At 58.4% G+C, this 23,196-nt stretch overlaps 3 protein-coding genes, 1 long non-coding RNA gene and 1 other non-coding gene across 6 annotated transcripts in view; 4 read left to right on the plus strand and 1 right to left on the minus strand.

The window, feature by feature from the left end:
• ATN1 (atrophin 1) overlaps positions 1-4,366 on the plus strand; it is a 9,392-nt gene extending 5,026 nt beyond the window's left edge. Inside the window, exons 6-9 of the mRNA XM_040642116.1 lie at positions 1,391-2,087; positions 2,964-3,107; positions 3,445-3,625; positions 3,809-4,366. Coding sequence (XP_040498050.1) covers positions 1,391-2,087; positions 2,964-3,107; positions 3,445-3,625; positions 3,809-3,842 — 1,056 coding nt within the window. The 3' untranslated portion in view covers positions 3,843-4,366. The remainder of the gene's footprint in view (positions 1-1,390; positions 2,088-2,963; positions 3,108-3,444; positions 3,626-3,808) is intronic.
• Positions 4,367-5,226: 860 nt separating this feature from the next.
• On the plus strand, positions 5,227-7,119 carry CUNH12orf57 (chromosome unknown C12orf57 homolog). Its single transcript, XM_008683527.2, has 3 exons — positions 5,227-5,646; positions 5,932-6,108; positions 6,888-7,119. The coding sequence occupies exons 1-3, from the start codon at positions 5,595-5,597 to the stop codon at positions 7,037-7,039; spliced, it is 381 nt and encodes a 126-aa protein (XP_008681749.2). The 5' UTR covers positions 5,227-5,594; the 3' UTR covers positions 7,040-7,119.
• LOC121105472 lies at positions 5,238-5,299 on the plus strand. Its single transcript, XR_005837998.1, has one exon. It is a non-coding gene; the product is annotated as a U7 small nuclear RNA (small nuclear RNA).
• A 2,120-nt stretch (positions 7,120-9,239) lies between the features above and the next one.
• On the minus strand, positions 9,240-13,213 carry LOC121105391. The gene is made up of 2 exons (XR_005837829.1): positions 13,132-13,213; positions 9,240-9,619 (listed from the first exon to the last, which is right to left on the minus strand). It is a non-coding gene; the product is annotated as an uncharacterized LOC121105391 (long non-coding RNA).
• Positions 12,529-22,972, plus strand: PTPN6 (protein tyrosine phosphatase non-receptor type 6). Of its 2 annotated transcripts, none has more exons than XM_040642118.1 (16): positions 12,529-12,720; positions 12,809-12,931; positions 13,164-13,358; positions 16,042-16,231; positions 16,389-16,505; positions 16,630-16,743; positions 16,895-16,991; positions 17,380-17,459; positions 17,632-17,781; positions 19,194-19,325; positions 19,449-19,603; positions 21,621-21,688; positions 21,786-21,937; positions 22,035-22,126; positions 22,479-22,599; positions 22,742-22,972. In XM_040642118.1, exons 1-15 carry the CDS (start codon positions 12,713-12,715, stop codon positions 22,591-22,593), a joined length of 1,788 nt encoding a protein of 595 aa, XP_040498052.1. In that variant the 5' UTR covers positions 12,529-12,712; the 3' UTR covers positions 22,594-22,599; positions 22,742-22,972. The 2 variants fall into 2 exon arrangements, with proteins under 2 accessions (XP_040498052.1, XP_040498051.1); XM_040642117.1 differs by having other exon boundaries at positions 12,530-12,720; positions 22,778-22,972.
• Positions 22,973-23,196: the final 224 nt, after the last annotated feature.

Raw genomic sequence — 23,196 nt, forward strand, 5'->3', positions numbered from 1 at the left:
CCTACCCATGTTCACACCCGTCCCCTTCCCAGGGCCCCCAAGGAGCGCCCTACCCCTTCCCACCGGTGCCTCCGGTCACCACCTCCTCGGCTACGCTTTCCACGGTCATTGCCACAGTGGCTTCCTCGCCAGCAGGCTACAAAACAGCTTCCCCACCTGGGCCCCCACCGTATGGAAAGAGAGCCCCGTCCCCAGGGGCCTACAAGACAGCCACCCCACCGGGATACAAGCCGGGCTCGCCTCCCTCCTTCCGAACAGGGACCCCACCCGGCTACCGAGGCGCCTCGCCGCCCGCGGGCCCAGGGACCTTCAAGCCGGGCTCGCCCACGGTGGGGCCAGGGCCCCTGCCACCTGCCGGGCCCTCAGGCCTGTCATCCCTGCCACCACCGCCTGCAGCCCCTGCCTCAGGGCCGCCCCTGAACGCCACGCAGATCAAGCAAGAGCCAGCTGAAGAGTATGAGACCCCCGAGAGCCCCGTGCCCCCGGCCCGTAGCCCCTCGCCCCCTCCCAAGGTGGTAGACGTGCCCAGCCATGCCAGCCAGTCAGCCAGGTGAGCCGCCGGGGTGGGGTGCGGTTGGGCCTGGAATGGGGACCGACGAAGGGGCAACGGAGAGAGCCGTGCAGGCCAAGAGGGAACCCTGCGTTCTCGTGGTGCTTTCTAAAGTACTCCAGAACCTCGCCTCGCCCTTGCAGGCTGCGCAGGCCGGTTTGGGGGCAGGGTCACCGCGGGGCCGCTCTGGCCGCTCACAGGGGCTGAGCGCGCGCTGCCCTTGCGCCCGGCAGGTTCAACAAACACCTGGACCGAGGCTTTAACTCGTGCGCGCGCAGCGACCTGTACTTCGTGCCGCTGGAGGGCTCCAAGCTGGCCAAGAAGCGGGCGGACCTGGTGGAGAAGGTGCGGCGCGAGGCCGAGCAGCGCGCGCGCGAAGAAAAGGAGCGCGAGCGCGAGCGGGAGCGCGAGAAGGAGCGGGAACGCGAGAAGGAGCGTGAGCTGGAACGCAGCGTGGTGAGTGCGTCACCACCTGCGCCGCCCGCCTTGCTGGCCCCCTGCGCCGTGCAGGGAGGGTTGAGGGCCCGAGGGGGGGGTCATTGCGCCCCCTTTCGGAGAGGAGGAAGCACGGCAGCCCAGGAAATGGAGACGGAAGGATTCCGGCGGAGGAATCCTTGCAATCCTCGTTTGGGGGAAGGCAAATTCAGATCAGAGTACCTGTGGATGGTAGGGAGAGCCAAGATCCAGGAGAAGAGGTTAGGGAAATTCCTGCCAGGATGAGTTCCAATAAGATGAGGCATTTTGGCCTTCAGCTGGCGAGACAAATGAGCAGCTTGGGCGGAACCAGCTGCCTTTTTCCAGACCTGCCCTTTTGACTCTGTTTCTCCCTGTATCCCACAGAAGCTGGCTCAGGAGGGCCGGGCGCCGGTGGAGTGCCCATCTCTTGGCCCGGTGCCCCATCGCCCTCCATTTGAGCCGGGCAGCGCTGTGGCTACAGTGCCCCCCTACCTGGGTCCTGACACTCCGGCCCTGCGCACGCTCAGTGAATACGCCCGGCCCCACGTCATGTCTCCTGGCAATCGCAACCATCCGTTCTACGTGCCCCTAGGGGCAGTGGACCCGGGGCTCCTGGGTTACAATGTCCCGGCCTTGTACAGCAGTGACCCAGCAGCCCGGGAGAGGGAGCGGGAAGCCCGTGAACGAGACCTCCGTGACCGCCTCAAGCCTGGCTTTGAGGTGAAGCCCAGTGAGCTGGAACCCCTACATGGGGTCCCTGGGCCGGGCCTGGATCCCTTCCCCCGACATGGGGGCCTGGCTCTGCAGCCTGGCCCACCCGGCCTGCACCCTTTTCCCTTTCATCCGAGCCTGGGGCCCCTGGAGAGAGAACGTCTAGCGCTGGCAGCTGGGCCAGCCCTGCGGCCTGACATGTCCTACGCCGAGCGCCTGGCAGCTGAGAGGCAGCATGCAGAAAGGGTGGCAGCCCTGGGCAATGACCCGCTGGCCCGGCTGCAGATGCTCAATGTGACCCCCCATCACCACCAGCACTCCCACATCCACTCCCACCTGCACCTCCACCAGCAGGATGCCATCCATGCAGGTGAGACTCCTACTTCTTCGTCTTGGTCCCTGGGGGCCACCTTGGCTTCTGGCAAGTGATTGGGCTCTTCTGTACCTCAGGCCAAGACTTCCCTCCTCTAGTCTGGCATAAGCCTCTGTCCGGGGATTGCTCCCCTGATCTTTGCCTCCCTGTCATCCCCCATCTCTTCATGCCCCAGCCTTGCCACCGGGACTGTAATAACCCACCCTCCACTCCCCTTCAGAGTCCAGCATTCCACCCGTGGTAGAGGAAACCTTTGAGGGAACGCTACCTTTCTGCTCTCAGACCTCGCCCCTCGCACCCCCTTCACGTACCTGTTTCAACTCTGTTACCATTTCTTGCCATCTTCTCTCCTCCCAAGTGGAGGCGTTTCATGTTCTTCCCCATCTCTAGATCTGCGGCCTTCCAGAAAGAGCCCTATAGCTTTGGCTGGGGGTATCTTAGGTGCTAATGAGCTTTATTTACTATCCTTTTGCCATATTATTGTCCAGAACATTGCTTGATCTAGTCTTACAGTCATGGTCATTCCAGGCTCCCTTGTGCTTTCTCTCTCTTAACCTCTCTCTCTTCCTGTCTTACTTCCTAAACTTTCTAGTTCCTTTCCTCTAAGCAGTCCACATCTCTCTTTCCTTTTCTTCAGACCCCTCTGACAACTGTAATCTCCTGTTCTCTGCCATCCATATGTCCCTACTCCAGTAAGGTCTTGTCTTGGCCACCCACCAGGCCCCTAGTTCTTCCTTCTGTGCCTTCTTGTTCCTCACTGGGTCTCCCTGTGTTTGATTGTCCGTCTCTTCCCAGGCTTGGATCCCTTCACCCAAATGCATGATTTTGTCCAAACCTGCCTTTTAGTACACCTTCTTCTTCTTTACCCTCTAGCCTCTGCCTCGGTGCACCCTCTCATTGACCCCCTGGCCTCAGGGTCTCACCTCACCCGGATCCCCTACCCAGCTGGGACCCTCCCCAACCCCCTTCTTCCTCACCCTCTGCACGAGAACGAAGTTCTTCGTCACCAGCTCTTTGGTAAGGATGGAGGTGGGGGTGGGGAGGGTCTAATGAGAAGAGTAGGAAGGAGGAGTTTGGGTGGTGGGACTGGCCTATTTGGGCTTGGGGAGGGATGAGGAGGTACCCAGAGGAGCTGGGAATAGGAGAAGGAGGGCTGAGCCCCTGCTCAAGAGAGGCACAGGTTTAGTGCCAGGCAGAGGTTTGAATCCTCTCCACTACTGGCAACTTGCAGGACTGGCTTTTCCCTGTTATAGTCTCAGTTTCCTCCATATGTGAGGTGGCTAGCTATCTCCTGGCCCAAAGTAAGTACTCAGCACTCCATCAGTCATGTGCCCCCTGCCCTTCCTGCCCACAGCTGCTCCTTACCGGGACCTGCCAGCCTCCCTCTCTGCCCCAATGTCAGCAGCTCACCAGCTGCAGGCCATGCACGCGCAGTCCGCTGAGCTGCAGCGCCTGGCGCTGGAGCAGCAGCAGTGGCTGCACGCCCATCACCCGCTGCACAGTGTGCCGCTACCTGCCCAGGAGGACTACTACAGGTGCCGCCCGCCCCCCCAGGCCAGGAGTGACGGGATGGGAGCTTAGCCAGACTGGGGTGGGGTGGGGGCAGAAGACCGCTGGGCGTTGGGCTCCTGGGGGGGGAGGGCCCTCCTCCACCATCCAGCTCCGTGACAGGTCAGGGTTGACCTCAGTCTCACATCTCTGCATCCCCTCTCCACCAGTCACCTGAAGAAGGAAAGCGACAAGCCACTGTAGACGCTGCAATCAAGAGAGCACCCATGGCCCCTGCATCTGGACCTCGGAGGCCTCCCTCCCAGACCGCCACCCAGAGCTGAGGAGGGAGGGGTGCTGCTCATTTGCAGGGTCTCAGCAGCTGGGCAGAGGGAGGGAGGAAGGGACAGACGGAAGGACAAGGCTCCTGTGGTATGCAGAGGTGGGGAGGTGGCGGGGGTGGGGGCAGAAAGCGCACAGTATCTTGGACCAGGTCCCTTTTTCTTGTCCCCCTGCTTTCTTCCTCCCCCGTGCCCAACCCCCGGTGGCCACCACCCCTCCCCCACCCCATTGGTGTGATTATTTCATCTGTTAGATGTGGCTGTTTTGCGTAGCATCGTGTGCTGCCCCCGCCCCTCCCCAGTCCCTGTGCGCGCGCCCCTTCTGCGATGTATGCCCCTTGCCCCTCCCCCACATTAATAATTTATATATATAAATATCTATATGACGCTCTTTAAAAAACATCCCAACCAAAACCAAACAAAAACATCCTCACGACTCCCCAGGAAGATGGCTGTGACTGGTTCTTTGCGGGCTCTGGGGGCGGAGTTGGGGGTGGGGGTGGGGGACTACTCCGCGGTGCCTGGAGAGAAAGCTGTGGAACGGGACACAAGTGGGTGTAGGGACCTGAAGAGTTGCAGAGGAGCTCTCCGAAGGGCCCAGGGCCCTGGAGCCTTGGCTCCGCTGGAGGCGTACCACGGAGCTAGTCCCTGCGTCGCAAGGCAGGGAAGTCCAGACGCTGGAGGCGGGTGGGCGAAGGGACGGTGCAGGCCTCTGACGGGGTCGGGTCTAGGAAGCCACTCAGACTTGGAGGCCTTTTGCCACTGGCCCCACAGCCAGGAGCCACCCGAGTCCAGAATCCTTTCTGTCGAATAGATTGAGAAACGGTTATGAAGCCGAAGTGCAGGGGCGTAGTTTCATTAGGTTAAAGCGATTAGAACTCTGGAGTCCTAAGTACCCCATGGTTTGAGGAGGGAGTGGGCGACCATTTCAAAAGTCTAGAAAACAAGAGAAATTGGAGGGCGTTACGCTGGAGCGCACACCCGGCACAAGGCCATTTTAGGACAGCACGAGAGCAGCCTAGCTCTCCGCGTTTACTGCTGCGAATCACTTCGTTCTCAAAAGCCGAGGGTGTGTGTGTGGCCAGCCGTCCCAGCCAATCAGCTTCGAGTTCATTTGCATAGGCTCGAATCGAATGTTCACAAACTCTATAAATGGATGATATAAATAAGTTTCTTTTCCCCCTGTTTTTCCTTCTGAGAGTTATAATGTCCCCCGTTGGTTATACAGCAATAGGAATTAGAAAAACGCCACTCTGAGCTCACCCTCACCAATAGTGGCGTTCATGGATACCCCATATTCTCTCCAGGCTACTTCCTGCAGTGTTACAGCTCTTTTAGAATTTGTCTAGCAGGTTTTCCGGTTTTCACCGGAAAGCCCTCTCCTACGATGTGTCTCCAACAATAGAGATGTGTTTCTTATGGAGATGGAGTGAATTTGTGGAAGTTTTTTGAATGTGTCATGATGCACTTGAGGGAGGTTTTTTTTTCTTTTTTTTCCTAGAATATTTCGGTGACTGTGTCGCTTTACGCTACGCCGAGAGGCTTTCTCGGCTTCCGGCTACGGCTGATGCTGCTTCCCTTCCTCCCCCATCGGCTTGGAGAACCGCTTTGAGAGGCAGCTCATTTCTCCTGAGCATTTCTTTGGCTCCGCTGCACGTGCAGCTTTTGTTACCCTATGGCGTCCGCCTCGGCCCAACCCGCGGCCCTGAGCGCCGAACAAGCCAAGGGTGAGAAGCATTCTAGCCAACGGGTGGGCTTCATGTTGGAGAAGGGTACGGGCGGAGGGTACAGAGCGAGGGGTGTGGTTGCACTGCCGGGAGATGGGGGCACCCGGTGCCATCCTTCTTTCTTCTCCAGGAGGGGTCCTTGCCTCCTAGAGCGAGGGAATCTGGGTCGAGTTTATCGGGTTAGTACGGCTTCAGTCCACTAATTCCCTGCCCTCTTCCCTGCATTCTCGGCTGGGCCCGCCGGCCATGCTCCAACGCCTACCCGGGGATGCGTCCGCCGCACAGTGGTCCTGGCCGAGGTAATCCAAGCGTTCTCTGCCCCGGAGAACGCCGTGCGCATGGACGAGGCTCGGGACAACGCGTGCAACGACATGGGCAAAATGCTGCAATTCGTGCTGCCCGTGGCCACGCAGATTCAGCAGGAGGTTATAAAGGCCTATGGCTTCAGCTGCGACGGGGAAGGTGGGTCGGACGGGGGCCGGGGGTGGCGTGGGTCCGGGAGAGGGCGCTGCATCCGTTGGGTCCCTGAGCCGTCCTCCCCTGTCTCGCCACACGGAGGCAGCCACAATCTGACGAACCGTATTGGTAGTGCGAGCCAAGCGTCTACTCTGAACTTGGGCCCGGTGAAGTCCTAAGTGTTTTTTGTAGTTACCAGTAGTTACACTGTTATCCCACTTTAAGATGAGGAAACAGACTCGGGTAGTAAACTAAGTGCCTGAGATCACGGCAGAGCTGGACCCGAACCCTCTTCTAATAGCTTCTAGGGGGATGTCTGCATGATAGTATGCTTCTGCAGCCCCTCCAAGGTGTTTTAGCTGATCTCTGTTGGAGGGTTGGCTGGTCAGTGTCCTTGAGAGAATGGCGTTCCCCAAGGGTGCCCACTGATTCAGCCCAGCTGGCTCACGGGCCTCCTGTGTTCAGGTTATAGACTTGGGATCTTGTGCATGTTCACATTTGGGGTTCTTGTGAGTAAACCGCCAAAATGGTTCACCTGATCGTGAGAAGAACACTGCTTTGGGATATTTCATTCACTGCATCCCATCCAGGTTGTGCCTGGCGTAGACCAGAAAATGGTTGATCCAAACCACACAAGGTAGAGGCCTGCTTGTGCCTTGTTTTGTAGACAGCTACCCGACCTGAGGGGGAACAGCCAGTAACTCATGCTCGAGCTGCTGCCTCCTGATATCTGGGGCACACCTGTCCCCTGAGGGTGTGGCTTGATGCTCCGCTTCCCCTTGCAGGTGTCCTGAAGTTTGCCCGCTTGGTCAAGTCTTATGAAGCCCAGGATCCCGAGATTGCCAGCTTGTCGGGCAAGCTGAAGGCACTGTTCCTGCCACCCATGACATTGCCTCCCCACGGGCCTGCTTCTGGCAGCAGTGTGGCTGCCTCCTGAGGGTTGGCCCTCCCGTGCAACACTGACCAGGAAGGGAAGACCTTAATGTTCCGGAGGATAATAAACGTGCCTGTGACTTAGCCTCAGTGTCAGTCTTTTGTGACCCTGACAACCCCCACCTCTTGGCCCCAGATTCCCTCCACCATTCCAGGCCACTTCAGTTCCCGTCCAGATCCTTCCTATGCTCCTGCTGGGAGCAACCCTGCTCCGGGGCAGGGTGGGAGGATGGACTTGCCCCTCGATACCCTGGGGGAAGGGGGGATGGGGGCCTGCACAGGTGGCGCCTCCTCTGAGGAGTGGGGCTTCCTGGGCTTTTTGGGAGGCCCCTTAGCTGTCTGTGTGCTGGGAGGCTCCCCCATTGGTTGGTGCTCCCTTAGCCAGGGTTACTTCCTGGTCTTTGCCCCCACCCCCCTCCCTCCAGCGGCTCTGTCAGCTTGAGCTCCAGGTGGAGCTCCAGGTGGCTCCTCCCCTCCTAAGGGAAGGCCGGCGGGGGCAGGCGGGCCCTGGACTACCCAGTGGGGCTGGAGGGAGAGGCAGGCGGCTGTGGGCAGTCTGAGGCCAGCCCCTCCCACCTGTCCCTTCTCCAGATCATTAGACCAGGGGCTCGCCGCTGTGGTGCTGTTGGCCTGGCGTGCTGCATCAAGGAGGAAGTCGCTGAGCTCCCAGTGTTCCTACTCACCTGTTTGGGCTGCTGTGCACAGCTGCGCCCAGACTCGGCCCCACCCCTTGTGGCCCTCTGCCTGTGACTCCCCCATCCCTCTGGGGAGATGCTGTCCCGTGGGTAAGTCCCCGGCTCCACCTGGGTGCCACAGTCTCCTGTGAGTTTGGGAGAGAGGGGCAGGGCGTATGCTCACCACGGGCAGGTGTGCGACCATGAGCGCGATCTACCACGGCCCCCTGGCCTGGGTTTGCTTCCTGGCCCTCCCTCAAGATGTGAGGACTCAGTCCCATTTATGCCCCTCAGCCCCCTCCTTCTTTTCTCTAGCACTTTCCCCGTGACAGATGTGTCTTTCTTCTCTCCGTTGCTCGTCTCCCTTCACTCTCTGGTCCCCTGCTTCTGCTGTCTGCTTACGCGAACCCCCGGGTAGCCCACATCATCTGAAACATAACATGTCTGAAAGGTGAACCTGAGAAAGCTCCCCCTTCCCACGGAACTTCCCAACATCTTGCGTTCATTCCACTTTCTTTCAGTGTCTCTTCACTTCCCCCTCCCGTGCACCGTTCCTGCAACAGATGCATGTCAGCATCCCCTATGGGCCAGGGACTGTGGAAGGTTCTGGCAATGATGTAGCGAAGAAGACAGACTCGGGCCTTGCTCTCAGGGAGCTTCATTCCAGTGGGAGGCAACAGACAACACAGAGAACCCAATACATAAGACTAATTTTAGATTCTCAGAAGTGTTATGCAGAAAATGAAAACAGCTTCAGGTGCTGGGAGCGCCAATGGCATCACTAACTGGAGGGATCCGGGAAGGCTTTCCCGAAGCGGTGACGTGTGCGCTGAGAGCTGGATAATGGGGAAGAGCCAGCCGTGTGGTGATCAAGAGTCGAGTGCCCCTGGGCAGAGGCCCTGCTGTGGGCACACAGGAAACAGGGACAGGGTGCACAGAGTCAAGCAGCGGCGAGGGAGGCATGGACCCAAACGTCACGTGTGGTCAGGATGGTTTGTCCATGTGTGGGTGTCTGCACGGGGCCAGGGACGTGTGTAGACAGATGTGGATGGTGAGGTGCGCGTCGTGGGCCAGTGTTTGCATGTGTGTGTGCATGTGTGTGTGTGTGTGTGTGTACTCATCCGTATATGACAAGCAGGGTGTGTATGTGTAGGACCGGAAGCTGAACATGCCTGTGCATGGCTATTGATGAGCTTGTTTATTGGACACGTACTCTGCGTGAGGCACTGTGTTAGCCTTTGAACTCCTGAGGGGGGCACGACGGGCTGTGGGCCCCCCCAGGGTGGAGTGCACTATGCAGACGCTCTTTCTGCCCCGAGCTCTGGGAGGGAATGTGTGGTCTTTTGGCAGAGCTCAAAGTCCAAGACTGAAAGGGTAGTCAGTGTTAGGTCACACAATAAACAGACCAGGTTTCCCAGGTACAGAGGGAAGGGGGAGGGGGAGAGCCCATTTTTTTGGGGGGGGGAGAATTGATGTTTGATATTTGAAAAAGTGATAAAGTAGTAGTCATAGGAAACAGAGACTTTAGTTGAGTTTTAACCCTCGGTTATTATTTTCCCCTAGTTTTTTATTGAGGTCATAGCATACATAATGTGATGAATGCTTAGCATGAGCGCTTGGCGGGAATCCCAAGCGTACGGCCTGATGAACATCACGTCTATGTACACCTGTGTATGCACCACCCGGATGGAGAGCGTTCCTAGCACCCCAGTTGTTTCCTACAAATTGCCATCTCCCAGGCAATTTATTTATTTTTATAAAGGTAATACATACCCATGCTGCAACATTCACAAAGGTATAGAGGAAAGAAGACATCCAGTTGGCCAACAGACCCAGATACTCAACATCGGTCCTCAGGGAAACGCAAATCAAAGCCACACTGAGATACCACCTCACGTTTGTCAGGATGGCTAGAATCAGAAAGACAAGAAATAACAAGTGCTGGTGAGGACGTGAAGAAAAGGGACCTTCGTGCCCCGCTGGTGGGAATGTCAGTTGGCCCAGCCACTGTGGAAAACAGGATGAAGCTTCCTCAAATAATTAAAAGTAGAAATGCCATATGATCCAGTAATTCCACTACTGGGTTATTTACCCAAAGAAAACAAAAACAGTAATTTGAAAAGATACAGGCACCCCTATACTCATCACAGCATTATTTACAGTAGCCAAGATAAGGAAGCAAGCCAAGTGTCCATCGACAGATGAGGGGTAAGGAAGATGTGGTGTATATATATACAATGGAATATTATTCAGCCATAAGAAGAATAAGATCTTGCCATTTGTGACAACACGGGGGGATCTAGAGGGCACGAGGTTAAGTGAAATAAGTTAGAGAAAGACAAAGAACATATGATTTCACTTATATGTGGAATCTAAAACACAAACCAAATGAACAAACAAAAAGCAGAAACAGACCCATAAACACAGAGAAGAAACTGATGGTTGCCAGAGGGGAGGGAGGGGGCAAAATGGGTGAAAGGGAGTGGGAGGTACTGGCTTCCAGCTATGGAATGAATAAACCATGGGGATGAAAGGCACAGCTTAGGGAAGATAGTCAGTAGTATTTTTTTTTAAGATTTTTTATTTATTCATTTGAGAGAGACAGAGAGAGTGAGTGAGAGCATGAGCAAGGGGGAGAGGCAGAGGGAGAGGGAGAAGCAGACTCGCCACTGAGCAGGGAGCCCACTGTGGGGCTCGATCCCAGGACCCTGAGATCATGACCTGAGCCAAAGGCAGATGCTTAAACGACAGAGCCACCCAGGCGCCCCTCATCAGTGTAATAATGTTGGATGGTGACAGGTGGTAGCTACACTTCTGAGCCGCAGCATACAGCATAGACTTGTTGAGTCACTATGTTGTACACCTGAAACTAACGTAACACTGCGTGTCAACTATACTTAAATTAAAAAAAAAAAAAAAGCCAGGTATAGGGACAGCTAGGTGGCTCAGTCGGTTAGGTGTCTGCCTTTGGCTTAGGTCAGGGTCCTGGGATTGAGTCCCACACCAGGCTCCCTGCTCAGCGGGGAGTCTGCTCCTCCCCCTTCCTCTGCCCCTCCCCCACTCGTGATCTCTCTCTCTCTCTCTCTCTCTCTCTCTCAGATAAATAAAATCTTAAAAAAAAACAGGTTTAAGGGGCGCCTGAGTGGCGCGGTCGTTAAGCGTCTGCCTTCGGCTTAGGGCGTGATCCTGGCGTTCATGGATCGAGTCCCACATCGGGCTCCTCCACTGGGAGCCTGCTTCTTCCTCTCTCACTCCCCCTGCTTGTGTTCCCTCTCTCGCTGGCTGTCTCTGTCAAATTAAAATAAAATCTTTAAAAAAAAAAAAAACAAAAACACACCAGCTTTAAGAAAGAAGTAAATGTCCCTCCTAGCCCTCTCCCCCAGCCACCTTGTCTCTTTCCCAGGGGGAAGCCACCCATAGGAGCTTTCTGTGTATCCTTCGTCAGACTGCTTTCCTCTTGTTTTGGTTTGGGAGTGTTTGTGTTTGTATGTGGAATTACACACAGGGAGCATCACGAGCTTCTGGTGTGTAGGGCCTCTCAAGGTCAACCAGCCCTGAGAATATCAGTCATGGTGGGGACCTCAGTCCCCAGCCCTCAGGGGACAGGCCCCTGGTCAGAGTCCTGAGCGCTGGCTGATTCAGACCAGACCCCCCCCCCTTTTTTTTTTTTAAGATTTCATTTATTTATTTGACAGAGAGAGACAGCCAGCAGGAGAGGGAACACAAGCAGGGGGAGTGGGAGAGGAAGAAGCAGGCTCACAGCGGAGGAGCCCGATGTGGGGCTCGATCCCATAACGCCAGGATCACGCCCTGAGCCGAAGGCAGACGCTTAACCGCTGTGCCACCCAGGCGCCCCCAGACCAGACCCCTTGACAAGAACCCATGGCTCAGGCATTGGGCTGACCACCCCAAGGGGGCTGGCCGCTCTACCCCCACCTGCTTCCCTCGATCTGCGTCCCCTTGCATTCTGTCTCTTGGCTTCACCTGGTTAGGGCACAGTGGGACAAGCGCTTAGGACAAGAAGTAGAAAAGGTATAAGTCTGACCGCTGTGCGGGGGTCATTTTGTCCATCCCTCTGTCCCAGTGGCATCTCTTCTGATGTCTATGTCGGGGGAGGCGAAGGCATCTTTCCCTTTGTAAGCATCTGCTTGGCCTTGGCTATTAGAAAGTCTCCCCTTCCCTGCCACCCCCAGTGGACCGGAGGTCCCAGCCTCTGTCCTTCGAAGCCCTCAGGGCTGGCATACAGTAGCTAAAATCACTGGCTTTGGAACCAGTGTGTGGGGTTCCGTCCCAGCGCTGCCATTTACTGACTGGCTGGCCTCAGGCAAGTTCCCTACATTCTCTGAGCCTCAGGTTCCTTGTCTGTAGGATGGGGGTGGCGATGCACCTGCCTCCGGGCGGCTCTCGTGAGGAATAAATCAGCTAAGGTACATCAGTGACATCATAGCACAGTGCCTGGCATAGAGTGAGACTCCATGAAATGAGACCTGTCACTGTCACCGTCATCATGAGTGTGGACCAGGGCAGCCTGTGTGGAAGCAGCTGGTAGAGGAAGAAGAGAGAGCGTGTGACCGAGTGGGTTCACGTTTATGCAGCACGGCCTTCACTGGTAGGGTGCAAGTCACATTTGTGTCCTTATTTCGGGTGTCGTCACGCTTACGGAGTGCCATGCTGCTAAAGCCTTTGATGGCAGCCGTGTGGGAAGTGGGCCCCGTCCCCACCCCCACTGCCACCCTGCTTTGCGTCTCTTCGCTCTGCTCTAAAACGAGAAGTACAGTGAGTTCCCCCAAGGGGTCGGCCGCGCCCCTTCCTGTCCCCGCCCTGCCTGCTGCCCCCGGGGCCAGTGGAGTGGCAGCCCCAGCACCGGGACCGCCAGGGCTGTGAGGCGGCCTGGGCCCTCCGAGCCCCCCGCGTTGAGGCTTCAGCCCCAGAGTTCTTGGCCCGCCCGGACTGCCCAGCACACCTCATTCCCTGCACCCCCTTCCGCTCAGGGAGCCCCCAGGATGGTGAGGTAAGGTCCTGGGCCCCGCGGGACGCAGGAGGCAGGGGCGCCCTGCACGGACTGACGGCCCTCTCCTCACCTCTCCCCGGGCCTGCAGGTGGTTTCACCGAGACCTCAGCGGGCTGGACGCGGAAACCCTGCTCAAGGGCCGCGGCGTCCACGGGAGCTTCTTGGCTCGGCCCAGTCGCAAGAACCAGGGTGACTTCTCCCTCTCTGTCAGGTAGGTGGCCCTCAACGCCAGCCAGGGCCAGTAGTTCAGCAACTCGTTCCCAGTTCCCTCGTGGCAGTGCCCACTCCCCAGCCCCCAGCACCAACGTGTCCCCCCGCCCCGTCGCTGCCCATGCCCACCCCATCCCTGTGGGCGCCCCCTACTCAGCCCGGTACCCAGCCTATCCGCCCTGTGTCCCCACCTCTACTCACACGGACTGGCCTCACCACCTGGTGCCCCGCAGGGTGGGGGATCAGGTGACCCACATTCGGATCCAGAACTCGGGCGATTTCTATGACCTGTATGGAGGGGAGAAGTTTGCAACACTCACAGAGCTCGTGGAGTACTACACGCAGCAGCAGGGCGTCCTGCAGGATCGAGACGGCACCATCATCCACCTCAAGTACCCGCTGAACTGCTCCGACCCCACCAGCGAGAGGTGAGGGGCTTCCTGACGCACCCCCCAGTGGACGCGGGCTGCCTTCCCCCTCCTTCCCAGCGCTCCGCAGGCCTCTTTCCTCCGTGCGATCCCGGCCCGTGTCTCAGGGGACTGACCTCCCACCCCTTTCCCTCCACCCCTGAGAAAGCAGGGGCCATCGCCTTGCCCTCTTCCGGGGTTCCTGTCAGCTGGCCCCCCGGGCCCTGCTAGGGACGGAGAGGCCTAGTGGCTGCATTTTGTAGTAGGCCGGCTCTGTTGTTAGAAAGCTCTTCTTCCTTGCATGGAACTGAACCTGCCTCGCTGTAACTATTCTCTCTCCCAGCACAGGTTGGTACACAGAGAGATGGCGTTGAGGAGGAGCATAGGGACTTAGATATGAGGACATTTAATGCCTCATCTCAGCAACAGAGTGACGATGGGTCTGCTTTTGGGGGCTCCGTAGAGCTTGACCAGTCCCTTGACCAGAACATGGATCAGTGGAAAACTGTGGGATAGAGTCGCGTGCGCCAGGGGCCTAGTACCTGGGGTCCGGGTAATACTGAAGGCACTGCCCTCCTGTCCCTTTGGCTCGAAAGACGTGGTCCCCAGGACTGGGCAGGCCGCCCTGCATGTGGTCTCCCTACAGCATGGGTGGGGGTGGGGGGCCTGAACCCTCAGTGTTGCATGGCGGCTCCTTTTAGCAGCTGTGTCCCAGTGATGGCTCCATCAAGGTGAAGGGCAGCCGAATAACTCTAGGGGCTTTTTTTCACATTCCTGAGGCCAAGGCAACTTGCCCTGTCCTGTCCTTTTGTGCTGATCGTTGATGTGATTGTGAACCTGGGTTCTGTCAGTGTTCAGTCTTTCAGAGATGCACGCCTCTCCACTCACATCAGTATTTTTGTTCTAGTCACTGATTAAAAGTTAGAACTGGGTGAGGCTGAGGCAAGGGCCTCGTGGCCCGCCGCTGGACGCCACTCTCCAGCCAACGTGAAGCCATTGATCCATTTCCTTTGAAGCCACCTCTTCGAGGAGTGAAGGCCAAGCATGGATGACTGTGCTCATGGTGGCCATCCTTGGTCCTTGCTTGGTATCCGCTCCCCCTTGACCTTTTCCTCTGCCCGGCCTGCGACATACATGGGGGGTTGCCACCCAGGCCCTCTTGAACTCTTCGTGTCGTCTCTTCCTCTTTGCCCAAAGCCAGCGTCTGCCCTGCTGGAGGGTGGGTTGGTGGAGGCCCTAGAGGAGGGGCAGGCTGTGGATGGAACTAGATGAGGGAAGCAGAAGCCGGGCAGACCCCCGAGGGGGAGCCTGCGGCCTGGACAAGCAGGAGAAGGGCAGAGCTGGGGGCTGGTGGGGCGGGAAGGATAGAGGGAGCCCAGGCCAGGGAAGCTGACTCGAAGAGGCCCTTTTGGTTCCCCAGGCCAGGATGCAGACGCCTGGCTCACCCCTGACCCTGGGATTACGTGTGGGAGGCTCTTTCTCCATACCTCCCTCTGTGTTCCTTGCCCTGGCTGCTCCCCCTCCACCTCTGAGGGAATTTGCATGTGTCCCGCCGTGGCTAGCTCTCTGCCTGTGGTCAGCCTGATATTTGCATGGAAACTTCCTCATCCTGGGCCTGGGGGATGAGGGTCAGCCCCCTCCCCATTGCGGGGTGGGGGCGGGGGTGCTCTGGTCTATCCCTGAGGGGTGGGATGCGGTGTCCCCCCCGCCCCGCCTGCTGCTTCTGGACAGGGCAAGAGTGAGATGGGGCCGGACAGACTGGCCCCTCCCTCTTCCCCCCATCCCTGCGGTTGGAAAATGCCCCCTCCCCTGGTCCCTGGGCTGAGGAAACCTCACACCCTCACTTCTCACTCTCTCCCCAGAAGGAGTTTTGTGTTTTTTCCATCACGTGGTTTCCTGTGGGGCTGGGCATTGTGGGGCTACAGTTTCCTCCTGGGAAGGGGGTGTGCTTTGGGGAAAGGTCCTAGTTCTGCTTTCTGCCTTTCTGAGCCCCTCTGAGCCCCAGCCTCATCTCCAGTGATGTCATCCTGGGCGCTTCAGAGCCCCCCAAACCACTGTTTCCCCCAAAGGGTTGTCTGTCTTCCCTGCTACCCAGGGGGAGTTGTCCCCATCATGACTCCCTCATGACTCCCATCTCCATGGCTCTCTGTGGTTTGGCCTCTGTGTTTCTCTTGGTCTCCCTCCTCTTTCCCTAGTGCAGCCCTGGCTTTCCTGGAACCCTTCCTCAGTTTCTCCCCCAGAGTTGTTCTGGATATGGTCTGCCTTTCTGCCTCTGTCTTAACGCTCTCAGAGGCAGGCCTGGTTCGAAGTCCCAAGGCTTCCCTTTCAGCCCAGGGCCTCGGGCCAGGGTATGATAGGCCCAGTTTTGGGTTCCTCATCTGTACAATGGGTTGGTACCTACCTCTCAGCATTTTTGTGAGAGCAACGGACCTAAATATGGTGGTGGATCTCAGGGGCGCCTGGCTGGCTCAGTTAGAGGAGCGTGCCGCTCTTGATCTTTGGGTTGTAAGTTCGAGCCCCATGTTGGGTGCAGAGATGACTTTTAAAAAATCTTAAAAAAAAAATATGGTGGTAGATTTGAAAGGATCTGGCACAGTGCCTGGCACATCATAGTTACTCGATTTCCTTGCCCCTCTCCATGAACGTCTCTGCTCAGCACCTGCCCCTTGGCTTAGGTCCCCTTCCCCGATGTTGCCTTCTCTAGGTGGTACCATGGTCACATGTCTGGGGGGCAGGCAGAGACACTGCTGCAGGCCAAGGGTGAACCCTGGACATTTCTCGTGCGTGAGAGCCTCAGCCAGCCTGGAGATTTTGTGCTGTCCGTGCTCAGCGACCAGCCCAAGGCTGGCCCAGGCTCCCCACTCAGAGTCACTCATATCAAGGTCATGTGTGAGGTAAGGCCGCTGAGCAGTCGGGAGGGCATCCTGCCGGGGCTCCTGTCTATGCCCAATGAAGGGGCGGTGGGTGGATCAGCCTGGGCTTTGGTCCGAGGCTGGGGGTCGAGGGAGGGAGACCGGGGCATGTGGAATGGCCTGACGTCGCATCCCTCAGGGCGGACGCTACACCGTGGGTGGTTCAGAGACCTTCGACAGCCTCACAGACCTGGTGGAGCATTTCAAGAAGACAGGGATTGAGGAGGCCTCAGGTGCCTTCGTCTACCTGCGGCAGGTGAGGGGGTGGGCCTGGCTGCCTCCTTCCTTATCCTGAGCGAGTCCCCAGACCCGGGAGCTTCTGTGCTCTCGAGTCACTGACTCCCCGCTCCCCCCCCCCTCCCCCCGCCGTCCCTGCTCAGCCATACTATGCCACTCGGGTGAACGCAGCTGACATTGAAAACCGGGTCTTGGAACTCAACAAGAAGCAGGAGTCAGAGGACACAGCCAAAGCCGGCTTCTGGGAGGAGTTTGAGGTGCGTGGTGGGGACCATCAGGGTGACTGGCGTGGGGTCCAGACCCCGACCCCTCTCTGTCCACCCTGTACACTGGTCTGCCCCCTCTTATCTCTGGGCGCGGATGCCGCTTGGGGGGGCCGGCATTCTATTTCCCCCTCTCGCCCCTCAGAGTCTGCAGAAGCAGGAGGTAAAGAACTTGCATCAGCGGCTGGAAGGGCAGCGGCCAGAGAACAAGAGCAAGAACCGATACAAGAACATTCTCCCATGTGAGCACCCCAACCCCAGGCAGCCTCCGTCCCTTCCCCTTCCCAGGCAGTGTCAACCAGGAGCCTCCCCTTACCCGAGCCAACCTCCCCCCATCTCATAGGGTCCACCTCCTCACCCGCACAACGGAGCCTCCCCTCCTCCAGAAAGCCTCTGCACCCACCCCCCAGTGGAGCCTCTCCACAGGGCACGTCCACCGTCCTCCTTCCTCTGAAACCTTTGCCCCGCACTCCCCATGCAGACCCTCCGCCATGCCTGCCCACAGTGTTCTGACAGCCTCCCGGGTTCTGAGACAAGAATGGCCTGTGAGCTTAGGAAGGGTCTGCCCCAGGGGCTGCTGAGCTCCCGGCTGACCCAGGCCCATCTCGTTTCCTCCCCGCCCACTCCCAGTTGACCACACCAGAGTGATCCTACAGGGACGCGACAGTAACATCCCTGGGTCCGACTACATCAACGCCAACTACGTCAAGGTTGGTGGCACCGGCTCACCAAGGGAGGAGGGCTGGGCCCTGGGAATTCCCCATCTCCGTGGGGAGACCGGATCCAGAGACGCATAGGCACAGCCGACAAGTTAGGTGGTGAGGGGGTTGGGGGTGCAGGGGTTCACAGTCCTGGGGTGCAGCTCTCTACACTTACTTCCAGAACGAGCTGCTAGGCCCTGATGAGAACACTAAGACCTACATCGCCAGCCAGGGATGCCTGGAGGCCACAGTCAACGACTTCTGGCAGATGGCATGGCAGGAGAATACCCGCGTCATCGTCATGACCACCCGAGAGGTGGAGAAAGGCCGGGTAAGGCCGAGTCCCGTGCTGCCCCCGACCCCCAGAGCTCCTCTCCCCAAGGCTTGCCACCCACCACCATGAAACCAAAGAAACTCCAGATCCCAGGGCAGAAAGGAACCTCAGAGGGCAAGGTCCAACCCTTGTTGAGAAACCGAGGCACAGAGACCATCTCGGGTATACACTGTCTCCCAGATCGCTGCTTCCAACCTGGGGCTCTCCTGACCACCACACCCAGGTTTTATTTTTTTATTTTTAAAAAAGATTTTATTTAGGGGCACCTGGGTGGCTCAGTCAGTTAAGCATCTGCCTTTGGCTCAGGTCATGATCTCAGGGTCCTGGGGTCAGCCTTGTGTCCAGCTCCCTCCTCAGCGGGGAGTCTGCTTCTCCCTCTCCCTCTGTCTCTCCCTGCCCCTCATGCGCTCTCTCTCAAATGAATAAATCTCTACAAAAATTTAGAGATTTTATTCATTCATTTGACAGAGAGGGAGAGAAAGCATGTGAGCAGGAGGAGGGGGGAGGTGCAGAGGGAGAGGGACAAGCAGACCCCCACTCAGCGGGGAGCTGATGCGAGGCGGGGCTCCATCCCAGGACCCTGGGATCATAACCTGAGCCCAAGTCCAACGCTCAACTGACTGAGCCACGCAGGCGCCCCCAGACCCAGGTTTTACCAGGAATCTCTCTGGAGTCTGCCGCTCACCCTCACCCCGCCGGGCAGCCGGTCTCCCTCCCCGGAGGCTTCCCTCTTCTACAGCACGTCTGCCCTGGAGTCAAAGGGGTCCCACTCAAGCACACGCTGCGTCAAGTTGCTCCCTCCCTGAGCATCTTTCAGGGGATCCGAGTTGTCTTCAGGATCAAGGCACACTCCAAGGCCTGCCCGCAAGGCGTGGTGGCTTCCCGGCAGCACTGCCTGCCTCAGGTCCCCCCGCCTTGGCAGCTCACTTTCTGCTGGGAAACGACTTCCTCTCTCTGCACTTGCTCTGCCTGACAGAATCCTTGTTCTTGAAGCCCCAGCTCAAATGCTCCCTCCTCTGTGAAGCCACCTCTGATTTCCTCCCCAGTCTAAAGGGAGGATTCGTGTCTCCCTCTCTGCCGCGCTCGCCTGTCCCTCTGTGAACTGCGAGGCGCGGGGCACGGGCTGCGTCTTCGCTGTGTTTGTAACTCCGGCCTGCTCTGCAGGAGCTCAGGCACAACGTGGGCGCCAGCCAGTGTTTACTGAGTGAACTGTAACGTTGCGCTGCTTGTCAGGTCTCACCACCTGTTGGTGGCTGAGCCGGGACCGGTCCTGCCTCTGATTCTTGGCCAGTTCACCCATGCATGCAACAAATGTTCATTGGGCCAGCACCGGGGACGCAGGACCTCGGAAAGGGCCTGGAACAGGCCCCCGTGCGTTCTCGTTCCTCACCGCCACCCTCCCTTTGCAGAACAAGTGTGTCCCGTATTGGCCGGAGGTGGGCACTCAGCGTGTCTACGGACCCTACGTGGTAACCAACTGCAGGGAACATGACACAGCTGAGTACAAGCTCCGAACCTTACAGGTCTCCCCGCTGGAAAATGTGAGTATCCTCCAGCCCTGCTTTGCTCCTGGGACCCCTCCTTGGATGGTTTTCTTGTCCGGTGGGGTGGGGATGGGGAGACGTGTGGGTACAGAGGGCACTGGCCCTATGCCCTCTGCCCAGGAGGACCTGGTTCGAGAGATCTGGCACTACCAGTACCTGAGCTGGCCTGACCATGGGGTCCCCAGTGAGCCTGGGGGTGTCCTCAGCTTCCTGGACCAGATCAACCAGCGGCAGGAAAGTCTGCCTCACGCGGGACCCATCATCGTGCATTGCAGGTGAGAATAACAATGATGTGAGCAGTAGTAATTAAAATGGTCGCTGGCTGGTAAATACTGCCAGGTGCCATGTGCTCTTGTAAGCAATCATTTGCGTGTTAACGCGTTCAGTGCTCCCCTGATCCCAGCCTCATCCGGGCTCCTGGATGGCTCCAGACCCAAGGCGGAAACTTAGCTTGAACCAACCCCGCTGACTGATCCTGTGCCCTGGGGTGGGGGTGGTGGCTTCTGTGGACACTTCCCTGGCTGTACCGTCTCCTCCAGCCCTGCCAAATACGGATGAGCAAACAGGCCCAGCCAGCCGGCAGCGAGTCCGCGGGACAGTCTGCGCTGGCATCACAGCGGTCCTAGGTCCCGGTCACTCCTGTGTTCTCGTGTGGGCTCACTCAGCCTGTATTGCTTCTTGGGCCCCGGCACCTTCCATTTGGGGTCAGTGTGGCTCCCCATGGTTTCTTTCTCCATCTGTAGCCCTAGGGGTGCTTAGCCTTCTCTCTCTCTGTCTTCCCAGCTAGTGAGCCCAGCTCGGCTCCAGGGTGGTGCAGGGACGGGTGATGTCTTCCGGAGGGGCACAGGCATCACCAGCTCTGCTGGGGAATCTCACATTCATGATCAGGAGACCCTGTTCCTGCTAGGTGGCGGGGGGGGGGCAGCAAGGAGGAGCGGGGATGCCCTCAGTTCTGAGGGACAGGGTCCTGTAGACGGGCCTGCCCGGCGGGCCTGGACTGAGTCGATGGGACACAGTGGGTGCAAAGACCTGGACAGAGACCAGTAGGTTTAAACTCCAGCTCTTCTACCCCCTGGCTGTGTGATCTCGGACAAGTTACCTCACTTCTCTGACCCTCAGATTCCTCATCTGTAAGTTCAGGATCTCCTCTGCTTGCTGTGAGGATTCACTAAGACACTGTCCCTGTGTCTGGAATGCAGTCACTCTCAAGGAATGGGAGCTGTTGATGGTTTAGTAACTCACATCAGGCAGAGAATGAGGAAACGGGAGGCTTCTCTGTCCACTTCCCTTCCCACTCCCTCCAGTGACCCCAGGCTGAGGGCCTCACACGTCTTCCTTCTTCCCACCAGCAACGTTAGTCCTGGGGCAGGGCTAGGTGGGCTGAATCTGGGGCTGCCCCCCACCTGTCATCTAAGGGACTCTGCTCTGTCTCCAGGGGCAGGCCCGTCGCTAAGAACGACCCTCCTGCTACTCCCCTTCTACTTCTTGAAATCCCCATGGCCTTTATTTAGATGTCTCAGGAAGGAAGTGGGTAAGGGGGGGTTATTTTTGACAATCTGGGTTTGAAATTAGACAGTGCGACTCAGGCCACTAGGCTGGTGGCTCCACCAAGGGGGCAGGACTGGGGTCTCTGAGGGATCCTGAGGTTCCCGAGATCTGTGTGCCCCAGGGTGGTGGCAGAGGGTGGGGAAGGAAGGGAGACCTCATGCCTCACAGCTCCTCCACACCTTCCCAGCGCCCTCTGTGCCCGGCTGCCTCAAAGCCTGCCCTTTCCCTGCTCTCAGGGTCTGAGGAAAATGGGAAACAAAGCCCTCTCCAAAGATGCTCTAAATAAAACTTTTGAAGGGCGGGGCGGGGGGGTTTGCTTGGCAGGGAAGGCCTCGTTCAGGCCAGGGGTGTGGGAGAGGGCCAGGGGAGCAGGCCGGACACTGGTGAGACTGGGGTTCCTAGATCTGCCAGAGTCAGGAGCAGCCCCCAGCCATCGATGAGGCGGCGAAGCAGGAAGTGGAGGAGTGAGGTTCTGGGAAGAAGGAAAGCCGGGGTGGGGGTGGCTGGGGTGGGGAGCCAGCTTGGGGGCAGCAGAGAGCCAGGCCCGCCTGCAAATCCCTGGGCTGAAGCGTTAGCTGGCCAGCTTCTGCCTCTGGCTAGCCTGCCCAGCGACCCCGGGCATGTCACCTCCTCTCACCGGAGCCTCAGTTTCTTCCTGCCACCGTGCTGGAGCTGAACACTGGGGCTCCCCCTTCCCGGTGCGGCATGACCTGGGCCTCTGATGGCACCCCCTTCTCTCCCCAGCGCAGGCATTGGCCGCACGGGCACCATCATCGTCATCGACATGCTCATGGAGAGCATCTCCACCAAGGGTGAGGGTGACCGTGGGGGACGCAGGTGGGTGGGGTGAGTGGCCCCTTGGTGTCCACCTCTGCCTGGGCCTGAGGTCCAACTGCCGTGCCTGCCCAGGGCTGGACTGCGACATCGACGTCCAGAAGACCATCCAGATGGTGCGGGCGCAGCGCTCGGGCATGGTGCAGACGGAGGCGCAGTACAAGTTCATCTATGTGGCCATTGCCCAGTTCATCGAAACCACCAAGAAGAAGCTGGAGGTCATGCAGGTGTGTGCAGAGCAGGGCCTAGCCGCGCGGTGGGGGGCCATGGGTCTCACCGGGTCCTGCTGGGACCACTGCCCTCCCACCACACCTCTGCCCACAGTCCCAGAAGGGCCGGGAGTCAGAGTACGGGAACATCACCTACCCCCCGGCCATGAAGAACGCCCATGCCAAGGCCTCCCGCACCTCTTCCAAGTGAGTGACCCCTGCCTGCCACCTCCCGGCATCTCCCCTGCCCTCCCGCCTCCCTGGCCCGACCCTCCCTTTGCAGAGACCACAGGGGTCAAGTTCAAGCTGGGCTCTTCCTACTTGTGTTCACGAGTATTTCCTGAGTGCCCTCTACGTGGGCCGTGCTGGGCACTGGCGGGGCCGCTGCCCGCAGGGAGCTTCTAGTCTAATGAAGGGACAGTGACCTGGTCTCCTCTCTCCTGGCCTCAGTTTGCTCACCTGTGAAGTGGGGTGGGCCAGAGGGGGCTGCTGGTGCTGGGGCATCCTGCCCTGCCTCCTGACCTGCGCCAACTGCCCACACCTGCCCTCCCCGCCGCAGACACAAGGAGGATGTATATGAGAACTTGCACAGTAAGAACAAGAAGGAGGAGAAGGTGAAGAAGCAGCGGTCGGCGGACAAGGAGAAGAGCAAGGGTTCCCTTAAGAGGAAGTGAGCCAGGGTACGGCCCCGTGGCTCCGGGCTCCTCCTTGCCCTGCCCCCAGTGTTCCCTGGGTCCAGGGCTTTCCCCTGGACAGAGGGGGTGGCGACAGCCTCACCCTGCCCTTCCCCGCCATTCCAGACCCTTCTTGTTCTCCTTCCAGGTCCCCTCTTACTCCCTTACTCCCTTCTCTCTGCAGCCTCAGGCCTGATCCCTGTAGAGGCCTCCCGTGGACCCACCCACAGCCGGAACCTAGGAGCCCGCCCCCATTCTATTGTAATTTAAATGGATGCGTCCCTACTTCCCTCTTCCTGACCCTGTATATAGCCCAGCGAGGCCCCAGGCGGTGCGGGGGGGCTTTACTCTTGTAAATAAAGCCCTTAGGATCACTGTGTGTGGGTCTCTAATTCTGAATGCCTGGCTGGGAGGGGCTCAGAAGGGGATGGCGGGGGGTGGGGTGGGGTGGGTGGGGAGTGGGGGTGGTGGTGGTGTGTGTGTGTGTGTGTGTGTGTGTGTGTGTGTGCGTGCGCGCATAAAAGCTCAGCCTTCACAGTGAGGCAGACCTGGTTCTGGACTCTGCTTAACGTACTAGGAGTGTGACCTTGGGCCGGGTTCCTC

The sequence above is a fragment of the Ursus maritimus genome, unplaced genomic scaffold, assembly GCF_017311325.1.
Source record: "Ursus maritimus isolate PB19 unplaced genomic scaffold, ASM1731132v1 scaffold_26, whole genome shotgun sequence".
In the NCBI taxonomy this organism is placed as follows: domain Eukaryota; kingdom Metazoa; phylum Chordata; class Mammalia; order Carnivora; family Ursidae; genus Ursus; species Ursus maritimus.